This window comes from Triplophysa dalaica, chromosome 6 (assembly GCF_015846415.1).
Source record: "Triplophysa dalaica isolate WHDGS20190420 chromosome 6, ASM1584641v1, whole genome shotgun sequence".
In the NCBI taxonomy this organism is placed as follows: Eukaryota; Metazoa; Chordata; class Actinopteri; order Cypriniformes; family Nemacheilidae; genus Triplophysa; species Triplophysa dalaica.
This window is the reverse complement of record NC_079547.1, coordinates 25,704,927-25,727,344: the sequence shown is the minus strand read 5'-3', so window position 1 is coordinate 25,727,344 and position 22,418 is coordinate 25,704,927. Positions and strand designations below refer to the sequence as shown.

The 22,418-nt window shown below is 39.1% G+C and overlaps 4 protein-coding genes across 8 annotated transcripts in view; 3 read left to right on the top strand and 1 right to left on the bottom strand.

The window, feature by feature from the left end:
• The window catches only part of cacna2d2a (calcium channel, voltage-dependent, alpha 2/delta subunit 2a), a 132,490-nt gene extending 127,247 nt beyond the window's left edge, over positions 1–5,243 (top strand). For all 4 annotated transcript variants that reach the window (XM_056749912.1, XM_056749911.1, XM_056749910.1 and 1 more), the window contains one exon: positions 672–5,243. In XM_056749912.1, coding sequence (XP_056605890.1) covers positions 672–779 — 108 coding nt within the window. In that variant the 3' untranslated portion in view covers positions 780–5,243. The remainder of the gene's footprint in view (positions 1–671) is intronic.
• Positions 5,244–5,773: 530 nt separating this feature from the next.
• Positions 5,774–7,336, bottom strand: abhd14b (abhydrolase domain containing 14B). The gene is made up of 4 exons (XM_056749913.1): positions 7,262–7,336; positions 6,892–7,146; positions 6,331–6,572; positions 5,774–6,203 (listed from the first exon to the last, which is right to left on the bottom strand). The coding sequence occupies exons 2-4, from the start codon at positions 7,106–7,108 to the stop codon at positions 6,021–6,023; spliced, it is 642 nt and encodes a 213-aa protein (XP_056605891.1). The 5' UTR covers positions 7,109–7,146; positions 7,262–7,336; the 3' UTR covers positions 5,774–6,020.
• An 852-nt stretch (positions 7,337–8,188) lies between these two features.
• Positions 8,189–18,832, top strand: mst1 (macrophage stimulating 1). 2 transcript variants are annotated; one of them, XM_056749951.1, is made up of 18 exons: positions 8,189–8,347; positions 9,092–9,236; positions 10,105–10,220; positions 10,799–10,913; positions 11,892–12,028; positions 12,314–12,434; positions 12,945–13,063; positions 13,403–13,571; positions 13,654–13,784; positions 14,918–15,020; positions 15,166–15,302; positions 15,401–15,433; positions 15,509–15,623; positions 15,722–15,799; positions 15,889–16,035; positions 16,600–16,706; positions 16,846–16,985; positions 18,369–18,832. In XM_056749951.1, exons 1-18 carry the CDS (start codon positions 8,296–8,298, stop codon positions 18,528–18,530), a joined length of 2,127 nt encoding a protein of 708 aa, XP_056605929.1. In that variant the 5' UTR covers positions 8,189–8,295; the 3' UTR covers positions 18,531–18,832. The 2 variants fall into 2 exon arrangements, with proteins under 2 accessions (XP_056605929.1, XP_056605928.1); XM_056749950.1 differs by having other exon boundaries at positions 13,400–13,571.
• A 135-nt stretch (positions 18,833–18,967) lies between these two features.
• Positions 18,968–22,393, top strand: si:ch211-161c3.6 (high mobility group AT-hook 2b). The gene is made up of 6 exons (XM_056749954.1): positions 18,968–19,619; positions 20,519–20,603; positions 20,679–20,762; positions 20,838–20,885; positions 21,005–21,037; positions 21,336–22,393. The coding sequence occupies exons 2-6, from the start codon at positions 20,520–20,522 to the stop codon at positions 21,426–21,428; spliced, it is 342 nt and encodes a 113-aa protein (XP_056605932.1). The 5' UTR covers positions 18,968–19,619; position 20,519; the 3' UTR covers positions 21,429–22,393.
• The last annotated feature ends 25 nt before the right edge of the window (positions 22,394–22,418 follow it).

Below are 22,418 nucleotides of genomic sequence, written 5' to 3'. Positions count from 1 at the left end.
TCCTTGAAAAGCGGCTTCATATCTTAGGTCACTTTTTCTTGTCATTAAGATTTAAGAGAGTTTATTTCCAAAATGAGATAATTTCAAAAATCATGTTTTTTATTATGTTATCTTGTTTTTATTGTGTAAGTTAGATGTGTTTCATTTTAGTTATTATTTTTGAGTTTGATTGATATTAATTAAAATGTACAATAAAAAAAAACATAAATGACATTTATCAACATAAATGATTAATCATTACATTGCAAAAATTTACTTTCTGACTAAGCATTTTTGTCTTGATTTAAGAAGTTTTAGATATTTTTATTCAAAACAAAGTACAATTACTTGTCAAGAAAAGTAACTAAGATGTAGAGTTTTGTTTTATCAAAAATAATAAAGGAATTAAGTAAGCTTATGGTAGAACAAGCAAAAAAAATATGCCAATGGGGTGAGAAAAAATTCACTTTATTTAGTTTGGCCTTTTTCTCAAGTTCCTTTTTCAAGTTTTTTTTAATAAAGAAAACTTGTTTTGGAACCAAACTCTTCATTTGAACTACAAAACAAGACAAAAACACTTCAGTCATTTTTTGCAGTGTATTATAAAATGTTCTTATGTATTCAGGTTTTTTTTTGCAGCTTGAAGGATGTTGTGAAAATAAATCCAGACACTTTTTTCTTTTATTTTACAGGAAAACACATCAGACTGTGGGCGGGGCCACTCGTTCCGTCCCTCACTCTTCACTTTACTCCTCCTCCAGCTCCTCCTCCTCTGTATTTTGTCCCGCCCCTCAGTTTAACTCCGTCCTCCTTGTCTCGTCCTCCCGCTCCTCCTCATGCCTACGTTATCTCCCGTCGCTCTAGTCATAGATAATATACAGGGACTTCCTCCTGCCCTTATATGGAAGCCCGCTCGTACTGCTTCATCCACTTAGCTTCACAGATTGTTGCTTAGTGACCGTTGCAGATCTTCGTCGTTGCCTGCCAATCGAGAGCATTTGTGGGAGGAGCTAAGTGTCTTTATGAAAAAGGAAGCTAAACAAAGTTACTGCTGAGAAAACGACGGCCATCTCGGACCAAGAGATGAAGATGTGGAAAAAAACAACACGGACTGTTCCCTCACATGGGGGAGGAGTTTCCTTCGACGCCGCCTCTAAGGAGGAACGGTCATTCTTATCATCATCACATCCATCGTGTGTTGTAACCCACGTGTCGTGTAGACGTGGGCTACACAACTTTCTGATGCTGTCTAGCTTCCGGTAACAAGAAAATAAAAGAATCGCAGAACTTTTTAAGAGATTAACAAACAAAAAACACATGTGTAACGACTCGAGACGAGTATTAAAAACATACCTCCATATAATAGAATAATGACATGAGAAGGGACAGATGATAGATCTTATTTATTCAATTAGCTTTTATTTATAAACTAGTATCTACTTCTTGCCAAAACGAGACTTGTTGTGTTTTTCTAGCCAAATTAGGAGGACGATGAAAATAAAAGGCTGACGTCTGAATGAAAGTGCTTGAGATGAAAAGCCGTCCGCTCATAAGGGCTTCAGTTTCTTTTAGTAAATTAAGATTATTTTTGTGTCTTTTACCACAAGTCAGACTACACAGATGCTTGATGTGTAACGTGTGTTTGCTTTTAAAGAACGGTTCAGTCGTCACCCTGATCTCAAACCGTCTTGAAGAATCTCTGCTCTGAGTTTTCTGTTCAGTGACGGTTCACGCTGATGTCTGAGTCATATTGTGTGCTATAGGTCTGAGTCTGTTAACAGAACAGATTGTTATTCCCTTCATACTTCAGATGTCGTCATCATCTCTTCTAACTGAAGGAATGTCACTCTGAATCTTGTGTTTGGCTTTTTTACTCGTGAGACAGCTCGTAGCACACGGGTTGTGTTGTGTTGTGTTCTTTCACCTCGACAGGAGAGATCACTGTGAACCGTCATTGTGTGGAAAACATCCGTGTGAAGATTCTTCAGTAGGGGTGAGTGAACCATGACAGAATGTGTTAAACAATCAAGCAGAAGATGAGAGGGAGTCCTGATGGATTGAATCGCAGTTTTTTTGATGTTGATGATGTCAGAATGTCTATCGTGCATTGTGTACGAGAACTTCACTTTTATGTGTGTGAATATATACTTTATTTTCTAGATTATTATATAACACGAGACTCAAACATACTCGTGAACTCAAACTCTTCTCTGTAATGGGCCGTCGGTTCACTGTCATGTCCACTTGTGTGCTTATTTTTTACACGTGTGTGTTGAAAGAGTTAGACTATCATTGGAGCTTACAGCCTCAGAACACTAAAAACTAAATCAGTGTTGAGAACACAACGCACAATATACTGTATACTGGGTCAAGCAGTGCAGCGGTGGCCGTTCAGTTTGTCGTCTCTCAGACATGAATATGATTATTTGGTGTCGAGTTCGTCGATCGACGAATCGAGAGATAAAAGGTCAAGTTGAGTGCAGTGCATCATGGGAAATATTCTTCTGTGCAGTGCCCACAATATACAGTACATACTGCATACTACAGATTGTTATGAAAGTGTTGTTGAAACACATCCTGAGGCTCCAGAACGTACTGTAGGATTACAGAAATAGAGTTTGTGAATTCTATAAGAGAATGAGTTATTGTTGTGATTTCAGTCTGAATCTCAGATTATTCACAAGCACGTTTATGTCTTTCATTGTTTTCTGTAGCACTTTCATGTTTGTATTAAGGCTGTCAAACGAATAATCGTGATTAAAATAAAAATTTTTGTTTAAATAATACATACAAATCCGTGTACTATGCATATTAATTTTGTATTTATAAACACAAAACACACACACGCTTGTTTATATGTTTAGGAAATATTTAAATGTGTAATTTATATTTACCAATAATTAAAATTCCAAATAAACGTTTATTTATTGTTATATTTCTCTTAAATATATGCATTCATGTGTGTGTTCGTAAATACAAAAATAATATGCACCGTACAGGACATATATTACGTAAACACAAACTTTTATTCAATCATGATTTATCGTTTGACACACTAGTTTTTATCTTAGCGATCTTGTACAAAACTACACAACAACACTTAATGTTCTCAGTGAGTTTTTAAGCACTTTAAGTTTCACAAAGAATCATCTACATGTACTTCACTGTCTATGATTCTTTACGATGGAGTCCTCAGGTCAGTGTTCTTCAGTTTCTTTAAAGCAACAACAAACAGACGTTTTGTGAAGTCAAACACACGCTTGTGTGTGTGTGTGTGAGTGTGAGCACAGAAGGAACTGAATCAATGTTTGTTGTCATGATGTGCGTATGTGAAATAACTGTGAGACGAGTATTCTGGGAGTGTTGTCAGTGAATGATGACGTTAGATTTGTGGTTTTTACAGAAGTGTCAAAAGAATATTTCAGATCCGTTTGTTTTCAGGGCGTCAGTGAAACATTAAAGGTAGAGTTCACCCAAACATGAATATCATTCTGTCATTTACTCTCGTGTCTTTTCAAACATTAAAATCATATCATGACTTCTCAAATAACTTGAAATATTAAATTGTTTCATTTTATTCAGTCTGCAAACTGATAGGAATTTATCACAACTTTTTTAATGATCTGCAGAAAACAAAAGCAGTGTTTGGACCGACACGAGGAAATCACAGAACTATTACGATTATTGGTGGATTGTCTCTTTGACTCATGAACAGTGCCGATGATGTCATGTTGTGTCAGCGCTGATGATGTCATGTTGTGTCAGCGCTGATGATGTCATGTTGAGTCAGCGCTGATGATGTCATGTATTTTGAGAGGTGCTTGAATGCTGCATGTCTGTGATGGACACACTGTTTGTTCAGTGTTAACTCTACACATCACTAACTTTGAAACTTGATTGCAACCCTTAATCTCACGCTATCACACGTGACCTCAAACCTTCTCACAGAACACGCGGTCACACGCTGTTCTTGAATTCTCATTTCAGACCCGTCCACCAGACTGATGAAGAGGAAAAACTCCCCCAAATGTCCTTCTGTTCTGAATTCATGTGCATGGTCATATGTGGTAATGTCAGCAAAAAAACTAAGACTGTTTTTAGCGTGTGCTTTTGATCTTGATGAAGTTAAAGGTGATAATCACCCATAAATGAACATTCTGTCATGATCATATCCACACTGACGATGATGCTTCGCGTACGGTGAGGATCAGACTGAACTGAAGTCATCATTTGCTGAATATCATTGCTGTTGGTTCTCACATCTTTCAACCAATCGTGAGCCAACGAATAGAAATGTGCACTTCAGTCTGTTCATCACACACAGCCGTGAATCAATGACAGAATGTTCATTTGTTCGGGTGAAATATTACCATGATGTTGTTAGATGGCTGTCAAGTGGCTGTTGTGTTCCTCTCTGCCGGATGATGGGAATATTTTCACATCAGGTAAAGAGAGCTCAGAGAGATGTTAATATGCCTTGTCCTTTATTCCAGCGAGCAGTTTAAAACTTTGCCATACTTTTTGTTTAGTTTTTTATTTTCTAAGGAAAGCCTGTATTTGTTTTAATTCTGGAACACTGTCGATGTACAGGGGTGCAGAAGCACTTGCCCAGCGTTTTGGCGAGACGCCGGCGATGAAACGATGATGATTGTGTCTGTCTTGTGTCACAATTCACTGTGGAACAAAAGTATTTGTTTTTAAGTGGTCTGAAAGATTTGCTTTTGCCAAAAAAGAGAAAAAAAACAATAGTATACAAAAAGAAAAGCTAAAAGAGGAAGCAGCTTGCATTTGGGGAGGGGTCTGCCCCACCCACCGGGAGGAGTCTCTCCCGTGGCCCCTCCCCCTCCAAAGTAACATCCCTGTAGGCGCGTTTCCATCAGTGAGACGTGTGTATGTGATTACGTAGTCTTTAGTCTGGTGATCCGTGACAAACGTGTACAAAAACATAAATATAGAGAAAAAAAAACACACAAAGGAGAAATTGAATTAAACACGAGTGAGGTTTAAACGTGTATTAAAATATAGAGAATCACACCGTACTGCTGATTAAACTCATATGACTTGAGCTCTGTTATCATGGTGAGAGTTTGTGTGTCGGTGGCCTCTGTCAAGGCTTCATGTTGCTTCATTTTCTTTTGTACAGACAACAAAAAACCACAAGGGAAAATTTGTAAAATATTGTGTCTGTGACTCCTTGTAAAATATTTTCAAATTGTTTATTACAGAGAATCAGTTATTAAATAATGTTCATATTTTTCACTTCAGTGCATTGTGTAGTGGTTATTTTTCATTATATATAAGACTACATTACCATACGATTGCGATCACTTACGTATGAGTGCTTTTCTTTACAGTATGTTTGTTGATTTTTAAAAAGAAAAATAAATGTGTGTATAGTTTCACAATAATGATCAAAGAACGTTGTTGAATATGACATTGATGTGCAGCTATTGGTCATACGTCTCATTCTTAACTTTAAAGTCCTTTAACTTTAATGTTGCGTTCGTTTTTCACTTCCGTATTCTGACCCATTTCTCAGTGAAAAGTCATTTCTTATGAGAAAATTAGTGGGCGTGGCTTTCGTTTTCCACTGTGATTTGATTGGATGTGTAATAACGGCTGTTGCGTTGATTTTAAAATGAAACTGGCAGCAGACTGACAGTTAAAGGGGAGGAGTTAACAGATGCTCCGCCCAAGCCGTCTAATTTACATCACTTGAGATGGATGTCATTTCAGGGCGGAAGTGCTTTATCAGATTCAACTGAGGATTATGAATTTTAAAAAGAAAATCACCCACATTGATAAGTTATTTATTATAAACGCTGCAATATTTCACAAAGATATTATAATTGTCATTTTTAAGTCATTTCAGCACATTCAGGGTTCACATGGGTATTACGTCGATCATCTGAGCAGAGATTTCCTAAAAGGAAACTTAAAGTAAATGAGTTTAATACTAAGATTTTCTTTTGGATTTGGAATGTTCAGCAGCGGTTATTATTGATAACATTAATCAGAGACAGCACACACTTGTGTTTCAATCACGATAACGTCTGCAAGAACTCCAGCAGTGTCTTATGCCACGTCTGAGGATCATCAAGGTAACACGGATGCCCCGCCCCCTTCATTACCACCACTCTGTGATTGGCCAGATGACTTAGGTTACGTAGTGACGCCTCCCCAAGCTGACTGTCCTGGTCTCCATACACTATAAGAGCTGGTGTCTGTACAGGAAAGAAAGAATAAACATTTATGCTTTTATTTCAACGTGTTCAGTTCAGTGTTCAGGGTTTCCCTCACATGACCCTCAGACAGGTCACATGACCCTCAGATGATGAGCACTGATCTCACCTGAACGCAGGAGAACTGATGCGCTGAGAACTTCTCTGTGCAGATGGGAGCCACAGGGATGTAGGCCCTCACCAGATCACTGTGTTGAAAGAGAAACGGAAGCGAGTACATGCCGCTCAGAGAGGGACTGATGACCACCACAGGACCCGTTTGAAGACCTTCACACACCTGCTTGAGGAAGTCACCCGGGGCCAGTTCACCCACTGATGCCGGAGCCGGCGCTGATTTAGACTGACCCAAACCTATCAGACAGAGTTCATTTGACTGACACCTGCCAATCATTTGTTCTGACAATGACATGTAATTCTGAGACTTAATAATTAGTCTTTTCTTATATAATATACATCTGTCATGTATTTCACAATAAATGAGGAAAACTGATTTTGTCGGTATGTTGACTTAATTATTTGATATTTTCTCTATTGTCGCTTAATTTCACCATGTTTGTACCCTAGGAATGCCTCATGTAAACATCACGGTATATGACTGCAGACAAAGCTGCAGTGATGCTTCATTTCTTAACTTGCATTACGGTATTTAAGCGTTTGAGTGACAGCTCACCGGGCAGATCGAGCGCGAGCGCTCTGTGACCGGCGGCCGCCAGAGTCTCCAGAGTCCCGATATCTCGCCAGTTTTCAGAGGAGAACCGGATCCCGTGCAGCAGCAAAACCGTCAGACCAGCGGTACAGCCCGCGGGGAGAGCCTGGCGGTAAAACAGCGCCTGATCCCCGCACATCTGAACCAGAACTGAGCCTTCAGACAACCGAACCTCAGACATTCTGACAGATCAAAGTTCAGCAGAACTCACGCGCGCTTCTGTAAAACACACAGACAGAGTTTAGTTAGTTCACTTTAACAAACAAACACACATACAAGCATAATTAAATGACACAACTGTCTGATTAAGTGACAATATCAAGTATTAAACTACCCAGATATGATTCCGGAAGAAGTTTAATAGAGACTTCTTCCTGAAACTCCTCCGGCCGCTCACAGAACTACAACCTTAAACATTTTGGGATTTAAAGGGACAGTTCAGACAAAAATCTAAATTGTCATCATTTATTCTCTCTCACGTGGTTGGAAGTCTGTATGTAACTCGTTAATCAGTGAAACGCAAATTTTGAGAAATGTTTTTGTGTTCGTACAATGGAAGTCAATGGAGTTCCATGTTATTTAATTATCAACGTTCTTCAAAATATCTTCTTTTGCGTTCTGAGGAAGAATCTCGTATTGGTTTGAAACGACATGAGACTGAACAACTGAACAAAGAATTGTCATGTAAAGAAGCATAAATCATAAGTTCTGTATAATTTCACAGATGTGTTGAGCTCATAATTTAAATTTACTTAAATAAGAATTGATGAAGAGGGCAAAAGTGATGTAATTGTGTTTGATATTTAACCTTGTTTGTTTAAACTGGATTAACTGGGAAACATCGAGTTCTGTCAGGCCAGCAGAGCAAACACACACTCTCTCTCTCTCTCTCTCTCTCTCTCTCTCTCTCTGTCTCTCTCTCTCGCTCTCTCGCTCTCTCTCTCTCTCTATCTCTCTATCTCTCTGTCTCTGTCTCTCTCTCTCTCTCTCTCTCTCTCTCTCTCTCTCTCTCTCTCTCTGTCTCTCTCTGTCTCTATCTCTCTCTCTCTCTCTCTCTCTCTCTCTGTCTCTCTCTATCTCTCTCTCTCTATCTCTCTCTCTGTCTCTCTCTGTCTCTCTCTCTCGCTCTCTCTCTCTCTCTATCTCTCTCTCTCTCTCTCTCTATCTCTATCTCTATCTCTATCTCTATCTCTATCTCTATCTCTATCTCTATCTCTATCTCTCTCTCTCTCTCTCTCTCTCTCTGTCTCTCTCTCTCTCTCTCTGTCTCTGTCTCTGTCTCTGTCTCTCTCTCTCTCCTGTGATCAATCGAACAGACTCAAAGTCCTTCAGTGAGATTGTTTGTTGGGGTAAAGAAGCACTTATACCATGATTTTACTCTTTCTCACCGTTTTGCTGTTTTGGACTGACGCAGTTGATGGTAAGATCAATGTTCTCATATCATTTATCAACTTTCAGAATGTCTTCATCTGCATTCATATTGATTCATTCTTTAAATATTCTTTTATTGTTTTTTGTGTGTAGATGAGAATGTTCCGCAGATATTTAAGTACTTACTGTATGTGATTCAGAGCTTCAATATGACCAATCAAATGAAAGAACTGTGATGACACTCTTGTCCAGAAAGCGTATGTTTGTGGTTTATTTTGATGCCATTTATTTACTTCCACAGTGCAGTTTTGTCAAAGAATGAGATTTTCTCTTCAGTCTCTGTGAATATGCAGATGTTCATACAACAGGGTACTGATGTTTAACACGTGTGTGGATTTACAAAGCTGTGGGCCGGTGTGATGTGTTATGTTATGTGAGCATCATTGTGCAGATGTGTTGTGTCACTGGGAATTTTCTAAAAAAGAACACAGTTTACAGAATCAAAGGTCATGTTTGTGTAAGGCCCACACACACAGATCACACATGACCTGCTGAGTGTGTGTGTACCTGGTAAATCTGGACATTTTTCGGTCCCCATGAGGAAACAAGCTCATAAATCAAAAAACGTTTTTGAAAATCTAAAAGAGCAGAAGGTTTAGTGTGACTGTGAGGTTTAGGGGAAGGGTTAAGGGCAGGGAATGTGATAAACAGATTGTGTAGTATAAAATTCATTGTGTCGTATGTCCCCATAAAACATGGAAGCCCAACATCTGTGTGTGTGTGTGTTGATCAGGGTACCGCAGTGCTCTGAATGATTTCCAGCGTTCTGAGGGTCGTGAGCTGGTTCTGAAGTCCTGGAACGCAGATCGGCTGAAGGTTCTGCCAGGCGTCACTTTGGAGGATTGTGCAAAACGCTGCACTGAGAGTCTAGAATGCAGGTCTCATACACACACACACATCATCACTGTCCCACCAAACATAATGCTGACTGATCCGTGAGCTCTTATCATTTAAAGTATTCTGATGTTTTCACATTTATTGACTACATAAAAGAAGTGAATTCTAATATTTTACTGAATCACATCATGTGTGCAGATGATCTTGTTGTGTTCAGTCCCAGCAGTGCCGGTCTTCAGCAGCTCTTGAACATATGTTCTTTTTATGGCTTTGAGAATGATATTATATATATAATGCTAACAAGAGTACTATAACTATTGAAAGAACAAAGAAGGAAAAGAGTTTAAATTTCCCAGTTTTCATGCTGTCTGATAAGAATGTAATGTTGGTGTGAAAGTAAAATATCTTGGGCATTTGACAGATGATGAGGATACAGAGAGACAATGTCCAATGATGTAACATACTCTTACTTTAGTTTGGTTTCTGTTCAGTTGAAGTGAAATATTATTGCATATTGCACACCATTATATTCTGCTCACTTATGGTCAAAGTATCTCATGTATACATGTATCTGGATAAATGAGTCAAAAAGTAAAATGATATATAAGGGTTAGTTCTACATGGTCCAGGCTGTGAAGGCATTGATATCTGTATTTTTGTAATATATTGACTTTCTTATGTGGTCACTTCTGTACAGTTCTTTTAATGTATTTATGTGCTTTATTTCATTTGTTTGTTTTTCATTTTTTTGATTGGACTTCCAGTCTGTAATAAAAGTGACGATGATGATTTGAAAGGGGTGTATTGCTGTTTTTCATTTCTCCTTTTTCAGAGTCATTTGTTTAATAATGTCCTGCATGAAATGATGTACTTCTGATTGAATATTTACAGAATCAATTCTCCTTTCAGAGCCTTTAATTATGAGTTCCGTCCGTCTGTGGTGTGTAAACATCTGCCGTGGGTCGGTGATGGAGACAATGGAGATGTGAAGAGAAATGTCAACTGCGATCTCTATGAGATGAAAGGTTTGTTTCTCACAACATTTTAAAGATGAATTAAGTTGTGTTACATATGGACAGTTTCATGACCACCAACTGACCACCAGTTAACTTCCGGTTTGTGTTTGGCAAGTGTCTAATATTTTGTATTTAATTTATATAAATATTACATTTGTTTCATTATTTTACTGTATAGTAATTGTATTAAATAAATGATTCGTTGAATTTTGTTGTAAGTTCATTTTATTACATTCGGTCGCATTTAAAGAAACCGAAAGATACACTGACATCTAGCGGTTGAGCCTGGTATCGCAGTCTAAATTCAAAATATTGGAGAGACAAGTTCAGTCAAGTAACGGTTCTTCTCGGATTCTTTTATCAGAAATAATCTACAGGCAGTGTTTGTGAATGTGTACCGGAAGTTTTGGGGTCACATAAGTAACGTTTGTTAATGTTGTTATGATGAAACCGTCTATAATGTCAAATATAGCACAACATCAAGAGGATCTGAATCGAATGAAAGATTAAAGGGAAATGCTGTCAGCTGTGTTGTGAGATGTGTTGTGTTGTGTTGTGTATCATCATGTGTTCTGTTCTTCACTCAGTTTATGTCAGGAAGTGTATTGTTGGTCAAGGAGAAGACTATCGAGGGAAAGTGGCGACGACTAAAGATAGACGGACGTGTCAACAGTGGTGGTCAAAATTTCCTCACGATCACAGGTACATGAATGACTTTTCTACACACAGAGACTTCTTAAAAATGTGTTGTATGTTTGTGTTGTTGTTACTTATATGATTTATTATACAGTTGTCCCAAAAGTTGTTCGACACTGAATGTCTTTGAATTAGTTCAAATCTTTCATGGGCTAAATCTCTTAGTTTTTAAACCTAATTAACTATTTTTCGTGAAATGTTTTACTTAATATAATACATTCTAATATAATAATAGCAACTTATTTCACTTCTGTAAAATGAAATGACAACATAAAGACCGTTCCATTGGACGCGCGTGCGCCTGACCCCCAGTTAACTTCCGGTTTGTGTTCGGATAGTATCTAATAATATAACACTCTTTAATAAAACTCTTTATATTTTATCTCATTTTGTTCATTCGTATTATTATTTTACTGTATAATAATTGTATTAAATAAACAATTTGTTGAACGGATCCTGTGGTCCGGTCACATTTAAAGAAACCTTATGGTACACTGACATCTAGCGGTCGAGCTTGGTATCGCAGTCCAAATTCAAAATAGTGTAAAGGCCAAGTTCAACCAATTAACGGTTCTTCTCGGTTTCTTTTTATTGATATCAGAAATAGTCTACAGGCGTTCTATTGTTTGTGAATGTGTACCGGAAGTTCAGTGGGGGTCACAAAAGTCCGCATGCGCAGTAAGGTTTTTAAGGGGCATCTGTTCAAGATTATCACTCTGCTTTTAATGATGCGATAGGATGCGTTGTGATATGATACTGCGCGGTACGGTATGTAATGTTATTATATGAAAGATGTAATGCGCTGTGATACAAAGTGATATGATATATGATAATGGAATAGTGTGTGTTTGATTTGATATGATATGATATGATATAGTGTAAGGTGTGGTGTAATATTGTATGATTATGGTGTTGTACGGTATGGCATGATTTTTGTATATGATTTAGTTTTTTACTGTTTGGTGCTCTTAATGTTTTGAACAGATTTACTCCGTCTCCCACCAACGGTCTTGAGCTGAACTTCTGTCGGAATCCAGACGGGGATCAAATCGGCCCCTGGTGTTACACCACAGATCCTGAACGCAGATTTGAGAGTTGTGACATTCCAAAGTGTAAAGATGGTAGAGATATTTCAACAAATTCATCTCTGAATGACTTTAATGATGATGTGTCGTTTCTGTCCACAAACACAAACATCGCCCCCGTCCTAAACTCATGACACTGAGCCAGAGGTTTGACAGGTTAAACAAACAAATCAATGTTCTGAAAGAGAGTCACTGTGTTTACAATCAAACCACCGATGAATTCTCTCTCTGATGAAAGTATTTGACAATTAATCTTAAAGAGTCTTTAAAGCTGCACTGTTATCATCTACACGTGTGTGTGTGTCTGTGTGTGTGTGTTAGACGTCTGCTTCACGTGTAATGGAGAAGATTACAGAGGTCAGGTGGATCACACAGTGAGCAGTAAAGAGTGTCAGAGATGGGACCAACAGTTTCCACATCAACACATCTATCAGCCAGAGAAGTATCTACACAATACAAAACTCATTTCATGTTTGCGTATGTTTCCTTCAGTGTGTGTGTGTGTGCACGAGCAAGTGCGTGTGTGTGTGTGAGCGAGTAAGTGTGTGTGTGTGCTTCAGTGTCTGTGCACAAGTAAGTGCGTATGTGTTTCAGTGTGTGTATTAGAGAGTAAGTGCATGTGTGATTCACTGTGTGTGTGTGTGTGAGCGAGTAAGTGTGTGTCTGCTTTAATGTGTGTGTATGCTTCAGAGTGTGTGTGTGTGTGTGCTCTAATCTGTGTTTGCTTCAGTGTGTGTGTGTGTGTGTGTGTGCTCTAATCTGTGTTTGCTTCAGTGTGTGTGTGTGTGTGTGTGTGTGTGTGAGCGAGTAAGTGTGTGTGTGCTTTAATGTGTGTGTATGCTTCAGAGTGTGTGCTCTAATCTGTGTTTGCTTCAGTGTGTGTGTGTGTGTGTGTGTCTACTGAAGCTTTCTGAACTCTGATGTGATGTAAACATGATGTTTGTATGAGCAGATACCCTGATAAGAGTCTGGATGATAATTACTGTCGTAACCCTGACGCGTCTCCAGTACCCTGGTGTTACACCACTGATCCAGCGGTGGAGAGAGAGAGCTGTGACATACGCAAGTGTCGTGAGTCCTTCAAACATCTCAAAACATTAAAGATGAAGAGAGTTTCAGTTTAAACACATCTCGACAGAAAGACAACTTCAGAACACAACAGATGCACAAGCTTGATAACTTCTCACAGAAATAAACTTTCTGTTAAACACTGCGTGCATTTCAGTCACTACTGGTTCTGTATACACACACACATGTAGGACACATGTCACCATTATCATGAACACATCTGTCGTTTGAGAACAGTCTTGTCAGATCCTTTTTCATCTCACAGCACAACATTAAAAACGTATTCTTTCATTGGGATTATAAACAGTTCTGTCTCGTCACCTGTGATCTTCTCTCCAGCAGAATCTCTGAAGCGTCGGGTTCGCTACAGCTACACCACAAACTGTTTTCGGGGTCGTGGTGAAGATTACAGAGGTAAAGTCAATGAAACCACCTCAGGGATTCAGTGTCAGCGCTGGGACGCTCAGAAACCTCACGAGCATCCGTTTTACCCCAAAACCTACGAGTGCAAGTGAGTCAGTGCCTGTCACTTTCTCTTCTCTAATATACCGTCTTCATGTGATTCAAATTTGATGTGTTTTCACACGTTTCAGAGGTCTGGACGAGAATTACTGTCGTAATCCTGATGGTTCAGAAGCTCCATGGTGTTTCACGTCTCTGTCTGAGATGAGAACGGCTCTCTGTCTGCAGATCAAACGCTGTGCTGATGACATCGAAGCTGAAGGTACAGACTCACCATCTAATGATTCATTCCATCTACTGATTCATTCCATCTGCTGATTCATTCCATCTACTAATTCATTCCATCAGCTGATTCAAATCATCCCCTGATTCATTCCATCTACTGATTCATTCCATCTACTGATTCATTCCATCTACTGATTCATTCCATCTACTGATTTATTCCATCTACTGATTCATTCCATCTACTGATTCATTCAATCTACTGATTCATTCAATCTACTGATTCATTCCATCTACTGATTCATTCCATCTACTGATTCATTCCATCTGCTGATTCATTCCATCTACTAATTCATTCCATCTGCTGATTCATTCCTCCTACTGATTCATTCCATCTACTGGTTCATTCCATCTACTGATTCATTCCATCTACTGGTTCATTCCATCTACTGGTTCATTCCATCTACTGGTTCATTCCATCTACTGATTCAATTAATCTACTGATTCATTCGATCTACTGATTCAATTCATCACTTTATTAATTTTATCTACTGATTCAATTCATCACATTATTCAATCAATTTACTTATTCAATTCATCACATTATTTAATTAATCTCCAATTCAATGTATGTACTGATTCATTCCATCAGCTGATTCAAATCATCCCCTGATTCATTCAATCTACTGATTCATTCCATCTACTGATTTATTCCATCTACTGATTCATTCCATCTACTGATTCATTCAATCTACTGATTCATTCAATCTACTGATTCATTCCATCTACTGATTCATTCAATCTACTGATTCATTCAATCTACTGATTCATTCCAACTACTGATTCAATTCATCTGCTGTTTTATTCCATCTACTGATTCAATTTATCTACTGATTCAATTCATCACTTTATTCATTTTATCTACTGATTCAATTCATCACATTACTTAATTAATCTCTGATTCAAATCATCCCCTGATTCATTCCATCTTCTGATACAATTATTCTACTGATTCATTCTATATACTGATTGAACTCATCCCCTGATTCATACCATCTTCTGATTCAATTAGTCTACTGATTCAATTCATCAACGGAACTTTGACTTATCATTAGCCTATTTTATTCAGACCGTCAGATGACTGAGTTGTTGTCTTTTCTAACATGCGTCCAGATTGCTACAATGAAATTGGCAAAAACTACAGAGGTGTCGTCCGCAAGACACGTAAAGGCATTCTGTGCCAGAAATGGAGCATCAACACACCTCACAAAACCAAGTAAGAAAGAAAAACACAACCAATACTCATACATCCCTCACAAACATTGAGAAGTGAGCTAAAACTGTGTCAAAATAAAGATAAAATATTTGTCTCTGAAAGATTCACTGATGTGCGATGTGTTGGTGTTAATGTGGATCTACAGGATAAACCCCAAAACACATCCAGAGGCCAATCTGACAGAGAACTACTGCAGGAATCCTGACGGAGATCATCACGGGCCCTGGTGTTACACCACTGATCCCAAAACAGAGTTTGACTACTGTGCCATCAAGCAGTGTGGTGAACTTTCTACATTTCTCATCAAATCATGAACCGAAAATATGAGGAACATCCACAGAGTCTTTATCACGTCTCAGTGTTTGTTTTCATTTCAACAGCTGGAGAGAAAGTGCCAATCATTGGACCCACAGGTACATCACACACACACCGCTTGATCTGTATGATGATGTGTGTGTGTGTTGTCTAATATGTGTGTGTGTATACAGCGGAGGTTGTGTTCAATGAGTGTGGAAAGCGAGAAGACCGCTTGGCCAAATCCATGTTGAGAATAGTGGGCGGCACACCAGGAAACTCTCCGTGGACGGTCAGCCTCAGAGATCGGTCAGTCTGTGTGTGTCTTTATCATCACGTCTCACACACACAGACAGGTTTATCTAAAGGTTTATCTGCTCTCTCTCTACCTGTGTGTGTGTGTTCAGGAAAGGGAATCATTTCTGTGGAGGTTCTCTGGTGAACTCTCAGTGGGTCATCAGCACTAAACAGTGCTTCTCTTCCTGGTAAATTTATGTTGACTGTTTTCTTACGCTAGCCCTTCAATATACATCATTACAAACAAGTGTGTGTGTGTGCGTGTGTGTGTGTGCAGTTATGTGGATCTCACGGGATACACGGCTATGATGGGCACATTGTTCCGGGATCCAATTGAAGGAGATGCGGACAGACAAACCATTGGTCTCACGAAGATCGTCTGCGGCCCCTCTGAATCTCATCTGGTCATGCTGCAGTTAGACAGGTAAAAACACACAAAAACCAACATGCACATACAAACACACGCACATGCACACACACACGCTCAAACACACACACAACAAACAATCACACACACAGTCAAACAAATGCACGCAGGCAAACACAATACAAACAAACTCACATAAACAGGCACACACGCAAACACACACAAACAAACACACACACAACAAAGACACAAACCAACTCACACAAAATTACATAAACAGGCACACACACACACACGTACACACACAAACAAACACACACAAACTCACATACACAGGCACACACACACACACACACATGTAAACACACAAACTCAAATACGCAGGAACACACGCAAACGCACACGCACATGCAAAAACACACAAACATACACACAGGCACACAAACCAGCAGCATTACACTTCATTAAATCAGTCATTGAGGTGTACTATGGTAAAACTGTGCTTGTTTGAATTAATAACACTAACCGGTGTAAACAGTGTGACATATCAACATCCATCAATCATTCTGTACCACGATTAAAACATCCCATCATGATGGAGACTCTCTCTCTCTCCTTCAGTCCTGCACAGTTTAATGAGCGTGTGTCTCAGATTTGTCTTCCGCCCGAGCGCTACATCGTTCCAGAGGGAACCACCTGTGAAATCGCAGGCTGGGGAGAGTCGAAAGGTAACATGATAACACACTATTACCACCGACACTGAATATACACAACACCATAACAACATCACTGTACCTCACACACTCTCAACTGTGATGGAAACAGTTTCACAACATCTAACGTTTTCTTTTCTTTGTCACTTATCAGGAACGGCAGACGAGACTGTGCTGAATGTGGCTCAGATGCCTGTGTTGAGCAATATAGAATGTAATAAGTATTTCAGAGGTCGTGTCAGAGAGAATGAGATGTGCACTATGCCCTTTCAGGCCGGAGTCGGTGCCTGTGAGGTGAGAATATACTGTACCCACAAACACATCATGAAAACATGTGCACACTAAAGTAACCACAATCTAAATACTGCAACTAATTGAACTATTTTTTATAGTTTTTTTCAACCGCTAACAAGCATTGTTCAATACTGAGGCCACATTTTCAAAACATGGACAAACAGTTCATCTCACCTCCAAAACTCACTCAGACCAACAAAACACTTCATATATGTCTCAAAATAACAACATTTCAACAAACATTTCATTCATAACTCACTGACATAAAAACAACAAGGAGCATTACATCAATTATTCACTTTTTCTTAAGTTTGAATGAATCAGTATTTTGAATGAAATAATAACTTTTCACTTTATTGACTGTACTATAAGGAAATTGAATCTGAAATGTTGTGCATATAGTAAAAGAAGTAGTAGTATAGTATAGAAATTCCAGGGCTGCAATGATAATTACAGTAAAAAACTAAGAGAAGATAATTAAACACAACAACAGGTGTAGTTGTTCATTCCTTATAATTTACTGTGAGCGTTCTAGTCTCTCTCTCTCGTTCTCTCTCTCTCACTCTCGCTTTCTCGTTCTCTATCTCTCTCTCACACACATACACACACACTCTTTCTCACTCTCTCTCTCTCATACACACTCACTCACTCTCTCTCTGCCTCATCATATCTGATGTTTCTCTGGCAAAGCATCTTTAAAAATACAGTGTGAACATCTAATCCAACGGTGAAATGTCTTCTCACTCCACACTCATTCATGTACAGTAAAGTCATCTAGTCATGTAAATGGTGCTCATAAACTTTTCAGAAAAAAAACACCTTTTATAAAATTTTCTGCTAACATGTTCTAAAACAAAATATATATGTAAAATATATTTAAAATAATTACTGCAGGAATTTGTCATCGTTGTGTTTGGATGTGTTTTTTAACCATTTTGAAAGCAGCGTGTGTTGGAGTATGAATGACAAGAGTATTTGTGATAAAATGTGGTCACTAAATGCATTTCGTCTGAAAGCAATAAAAACGGATTCAGTTTGGACTACACAGACGTCTGTTTGGCTAAATGTGTGAAGAGTTTAGAAAATGTGGCTTCGGTATCGAACAATGTTTGTTAGCAGTTGTTTAAACTGAAAGTGTAGACCTGTAGTTGATTTGAAGTAAATTCATGTGATGACCGTTAGACAGCAAAGCGCCTGACACTGCAGATGTTGCAAAACTTTCTCTCGAAAGTGTTGAAATCTTGTTTGAGACGAGTCATTTGCATAGCGCTTTCTGTCTGCGTTTTCATTCTGCTTTTGCAGCAGATGGGTGTGTGGATTGTGAAATGAGTAAATTGTTCATGTTGATGCAGGTGTTGTAAGAAGATGTGTTTTGTTCTTCAGAGAGATTACGGCGGTCCTCTGGTGTGTCAGAACAGCGACTGTTGGGTTCTTGAGGGGGTTATTATACCCATGCGCCGCTGTGGACATCCCGGACAGCCAAACATCTTCATTCGTGTGTCTATTTATGTGGATTGGATAAAGAAGGTCATGGAGATGGCGTAATTCACCTCTAATATCTCACGTGACCTTCACAAACAATTAATTCCTCTTCTATATATGAAAACAACTCAGCTACAGAGACTTTGCTGCGATGTATTGTACTGAAAAGTGTGTTTTAAAAGACTGTGTAAGCATTTTTATATCATCCTGAGTTGAAAGGATTTTACTTACAAACTGTGTGTCTGTTTGTGTTTGCTTTTGTTTAGCATGTAGTTAAAAATTCACAACAAACCGCTGACATGAACACCTGAGCCGTTTTGTACAATTACAGTTGTGTTATGATGAATAAAATATCTGAAATATTACATGTGACATTGCATTCATGACACTATAGTCCAGAAACACACACGCAATACTACTTGGACACGAGCGCTTGCTAATTCTTCTGTAAATGACTAATTTTGTTTTCGCGAAATATGAAAAGAGCAAATCCCTCACTACTCATTTCTTGCGCTTGTTGTAGCTGTGCGCGCACCCGACACTTTCGGCCGCGTCGCTGTGGTAACGGGACAAACCTAGTCAACAGAAAATCTATTGTGACCATTACTTCAAAACTTCTGACTATATAAAAGTAACTGAATTTTAAACGTGTTATATCTTCACGTAGATTGTAAATCCTTGAAAACTGATTAGGTGATTGTGCTAATCCAAAAAACGGCAGCGTCCCGTTCTCATGTGTTGTGGGTCGCTTTTGACGGGTCCCAAATGGCGGGCGCTGCAAGCAACTTCAGCACTTCCGGTGTAATGTAACTCTCAGTGATGTCCAGTGTGAAGAGCGCGACGACCCATAACGCTTCATAACGACCCATAACGCTTCATAACGACGCTTCATAACGACCCATAACGCTTCATAACGCTTCTTCTGCAGGATGAACGCGATGAAGCAAAACCGAATGTTGTACGCGTCGCGCTCTTTCTCGAAGCGGCAGAAATGCGATGACAGGAATTGAAGCGCGTTTGGGTGAATGACGCGCGCTGTTGCGTAAATGGGCGGGGTCGGCGGGGCGGGCTGTGATGTCAAATGTTGATGTATATAAACGCGTTTTTATATAATAGTGCACGCGACGGCGGTGCGAGAGAACGCGAGTAAAGGTAAAACGCGTCTTGTAATGTTTTTCATGTAAAAGTTGTGTTGTGTTTATTGTTGGAAAATAATCAAAGTGAATATTTTGCAGGTGTGATATTTACATTTAAGTGGGGTACTAGAAACTAAAAAAAAAAAAAAACCATCGGTTTATACAAATTCTGTATATTTTAAAGGATGCCGCACACTTGTGCTTTAATAGTTTTGACAGGATACGGAATGAAATTCACGGACATAATATTGACACGCTGTCATGCATTTCATTTCAGTAAATATGATATTTTTCTCCGAGCATCATCCTAATATTTTCTTTCTGGTTGTTTTAATGTTGCTAAGGGCTGTGTTTACATCCTCAGGCCACCGCAGAGCATGTTTACTGTCTGTTGTTCACGAGCACCAGTTACATTCTACTGTAGATCTGAAAATATGTGAAGAATGTGACCATATGGAGAATAAAGATCGTAACGCGCTGAAAACACACACGAAGACTTCTGATGCTGACATTTTATTAAACTTTTCAAGCTTTTTCTGCTTTTAAATAGATGCTCAGATCCAGCTCCACAGATCACAGCTCACGGGCAGGTTCAGAAAATATACAGTTAGAAAGAACTTATTAAAACCATATATAATGACACATCAGGTGTGATGTGTTTGAAGTGACCGACGACACGTGGAAATGAAGTTTGTGTAGAGGAAGAAATTCTCTCATCACAACATCGTGACGGATCGAGAGTTTATAAAGAGAGATGATTTTGTTCAAATATAAATAATGAAAGACCTCATTGTGTTGAATGAACGTTTATTATATTTATGATAAAGTTGTTCAATCATTTGTGTTGAGTTAAAGATGTGAAGTGCACATATCAGGATTTATATTAAGATATTATTAATGCTGTTCTGGGATCAGGATGGATGTGGAGGAGACCGAAGCGAGTCACGCGGAGTCACCGGTTCCCAAACGCAGCAGAGGAAGACCTCGCAAACCACCACAGGTCAGAGACACACGTGTTCTGAACTCACACATACACACATGCACATCTCATGTAGTAAAATCTTCAATCTGTCAGGAATCTGAGGAAGCTTCTGCTCCCAGACGCCCGAGAGGACGACCAAAGGGCAGTAAAAATAAAGGCCAGCGTGTCACAGCAAGGGTAAGATCACACGTCGTCTTCTTCACACTTCAGTGTTTTCTTCAGGTCAACTCTCTTATTGTGTTTTGTGTGTAGGTAGAGCCGACAGGAGAGAGGAGACCTCGAGGAAGACCACGAAAATGGGTGAGAATCATGTGCAATGTTCTTCTTCCTCAGGTTACATGAAATACACACGTGCAGTGTCGCAAAGTTGAATTCTGGCAAGTTTGTGGTTTTTGAGTTTGTGTGCGTTTCATTCGCAGCCACAGAAAACGGCTCCTCTGGAGGAAAAGCAGGTCAGTGAAAATGCAGTTTTTTATATTCAAGAACAGAAACCAACAATCATTCGTCTGTATTACACAAAACGAGCATCATTGCATGAGAACAGTGCTCTCCAGTTTGACACGACACCTGATAAAGTCTAAAAATTGAAACACAGTCATGACTTTAGAAACTTTCACAAAATCTCCCTGTTGCTCACGCTAATCTCAGAAGAGTCGAGTGACTCAACACGGCTCCATACATTTACATGTTTCCTGTATCAACTGTCACACACACGCAGACTCCTCATGTGTTCTCTTTGCTCTGCACCAGTCTTCTGATCCTGATGTGAAAGGGGCGGAGTCATCAGAAGATCCGGTCACTCAGACTCCGCCTTCTCCTTCACCACCGCAGGAGAGTGTTTAAAACTACCTCACAGAATAATTCCGTACGGCGTGGAGGACGATGTCTCGGCTCCATCTGATGTGACCCTGAAAAACGACTTTCACGGCTGTAAGCTCCTGCACTGACCATCACGATGACGTATTTGTGAACCTGGAAGAAAAACCCAGTTCATTGTCCGCTTGAACCGCATTCTGATCTCATTGCTCTTCACAATCTCCACCTTTTGATTGTCGTGGAGAGACAAAATTGAAATAGCTGAATATTCATCATGTTTGTTTGTCGATTGAACTCATCTCACACGTATGTTTCGTTACGTTTAAAGCTGCGTACTGTTAATGCTGAACACCCTGACGTCACAGATCCCCCAGTGCAGAAATACATCCCATAATATATGATTAGAAAAGAATCAGTACTTTATGAATGACACGGCTAGTTTACACAGCGCAACCGAAGACATCAAAACTATATGAGAAATGGTTTCACGACTTCTCAGGACATCAATGAGCAAAGCTTGACCTTCTACCTTCCTAACGTGATTTTTGTCTTGTTTGTGTACGTTTTATCGTTGAAGTTTAATGTTTACAGAAGGATAAATGGATCCAAACAAATTCTTGACTATGTTGTTATGCAAACCGACCAAACGTAAGAAATGATTTTACAACATGAAGACGGTGAAATGTCGTACCTCAATTGCAGAGACCTCAGTCTCTGTTGTTTGTGGATCATTTCAGTTTGTTATTGTATTTGTGTGTTTTAATTCATCAGACAAATGTCACTTTCTAGGGTTCTCCTGGAAATACAAAGTTGATTTGAAGTCTTGTATTTAAATGAAACTGCCAAATTTTGATGCACGGATTGTGACATGTTGAGCCAGTTTTACTGTAAACGTCTGAAAACGTACCTCATGAACAGAGACTCAGGTAACAGTCTTCTCTTATTGGTCAGTACTGATGTCTATCATCAGAATAAAGTGACTTTTTTATTCAGCATTTTGTCCTTAGTTACTGTTGC

Coding starts and splice junctions, on each gene's coding strand:
- abhd14b (XM_056749913.1), bottom strand. CDS start 7,108: ATGTCTGAGGTTCGGTTGTCTGAAGGCTCAGTTCTGGTTCAGATGTGC. Junction 6,573..6,891: donor GCTCGCGCTCGATCTGCCCG/GTGAGCTGTCAC, acceptor TCTGTCTGATAG/GTTTGGGTCAGTCTAAATCA. Junction 6,204..6,330: donor ATCAGTTCTCCTGCGTTCAG/GTGAGATCAGTG, acceptor TTTCCTGTACAG/ACACCAGCTCTTATAGTGTA.
- mst1 (XM_056749950.1), top strand. CDS start 8,296: ATGATTTTACTCTTTCTCACCGTTTTGCTGTTTTGGACTGACGCAGTT. Junction 8,348..9,091: donor TTGGACTGACGCAGTTGATG/GTAAGATCAATG, acceptor TGTGTTGATCAG/GGTACCGCAGTGCTCTGAAT. Junction 15,800..15,888: donor AAACAGTGCTTCTCTTCCTG/GTAAATTTATGT, acceptor GTGTGTGTGCAG/TTATGTGGATCTCACGGGAT.
- si:ch211-161c3.6 (XM_056749954.1), top strand. CDS start 20,520: ATGGATGTGGAGGAGACCGAAGCGAGTCACGCGGAGTCACCGGTTCCC. Junction 20,763..20,837: donor GCCAGCGTGTCACAGCAAGG/GTAAGATCACAC, acceptor TTTTGTGTGTAG/GTAGAGCCGACAGGAGAGAG. Junction 21,038..21,335: donor CTCCTCTGGAGGAAAAGCAG/GTCAGTGAAAAT, acceptor GCTCTGCACCAG/TCTTCTGATCCTGATGTGAA.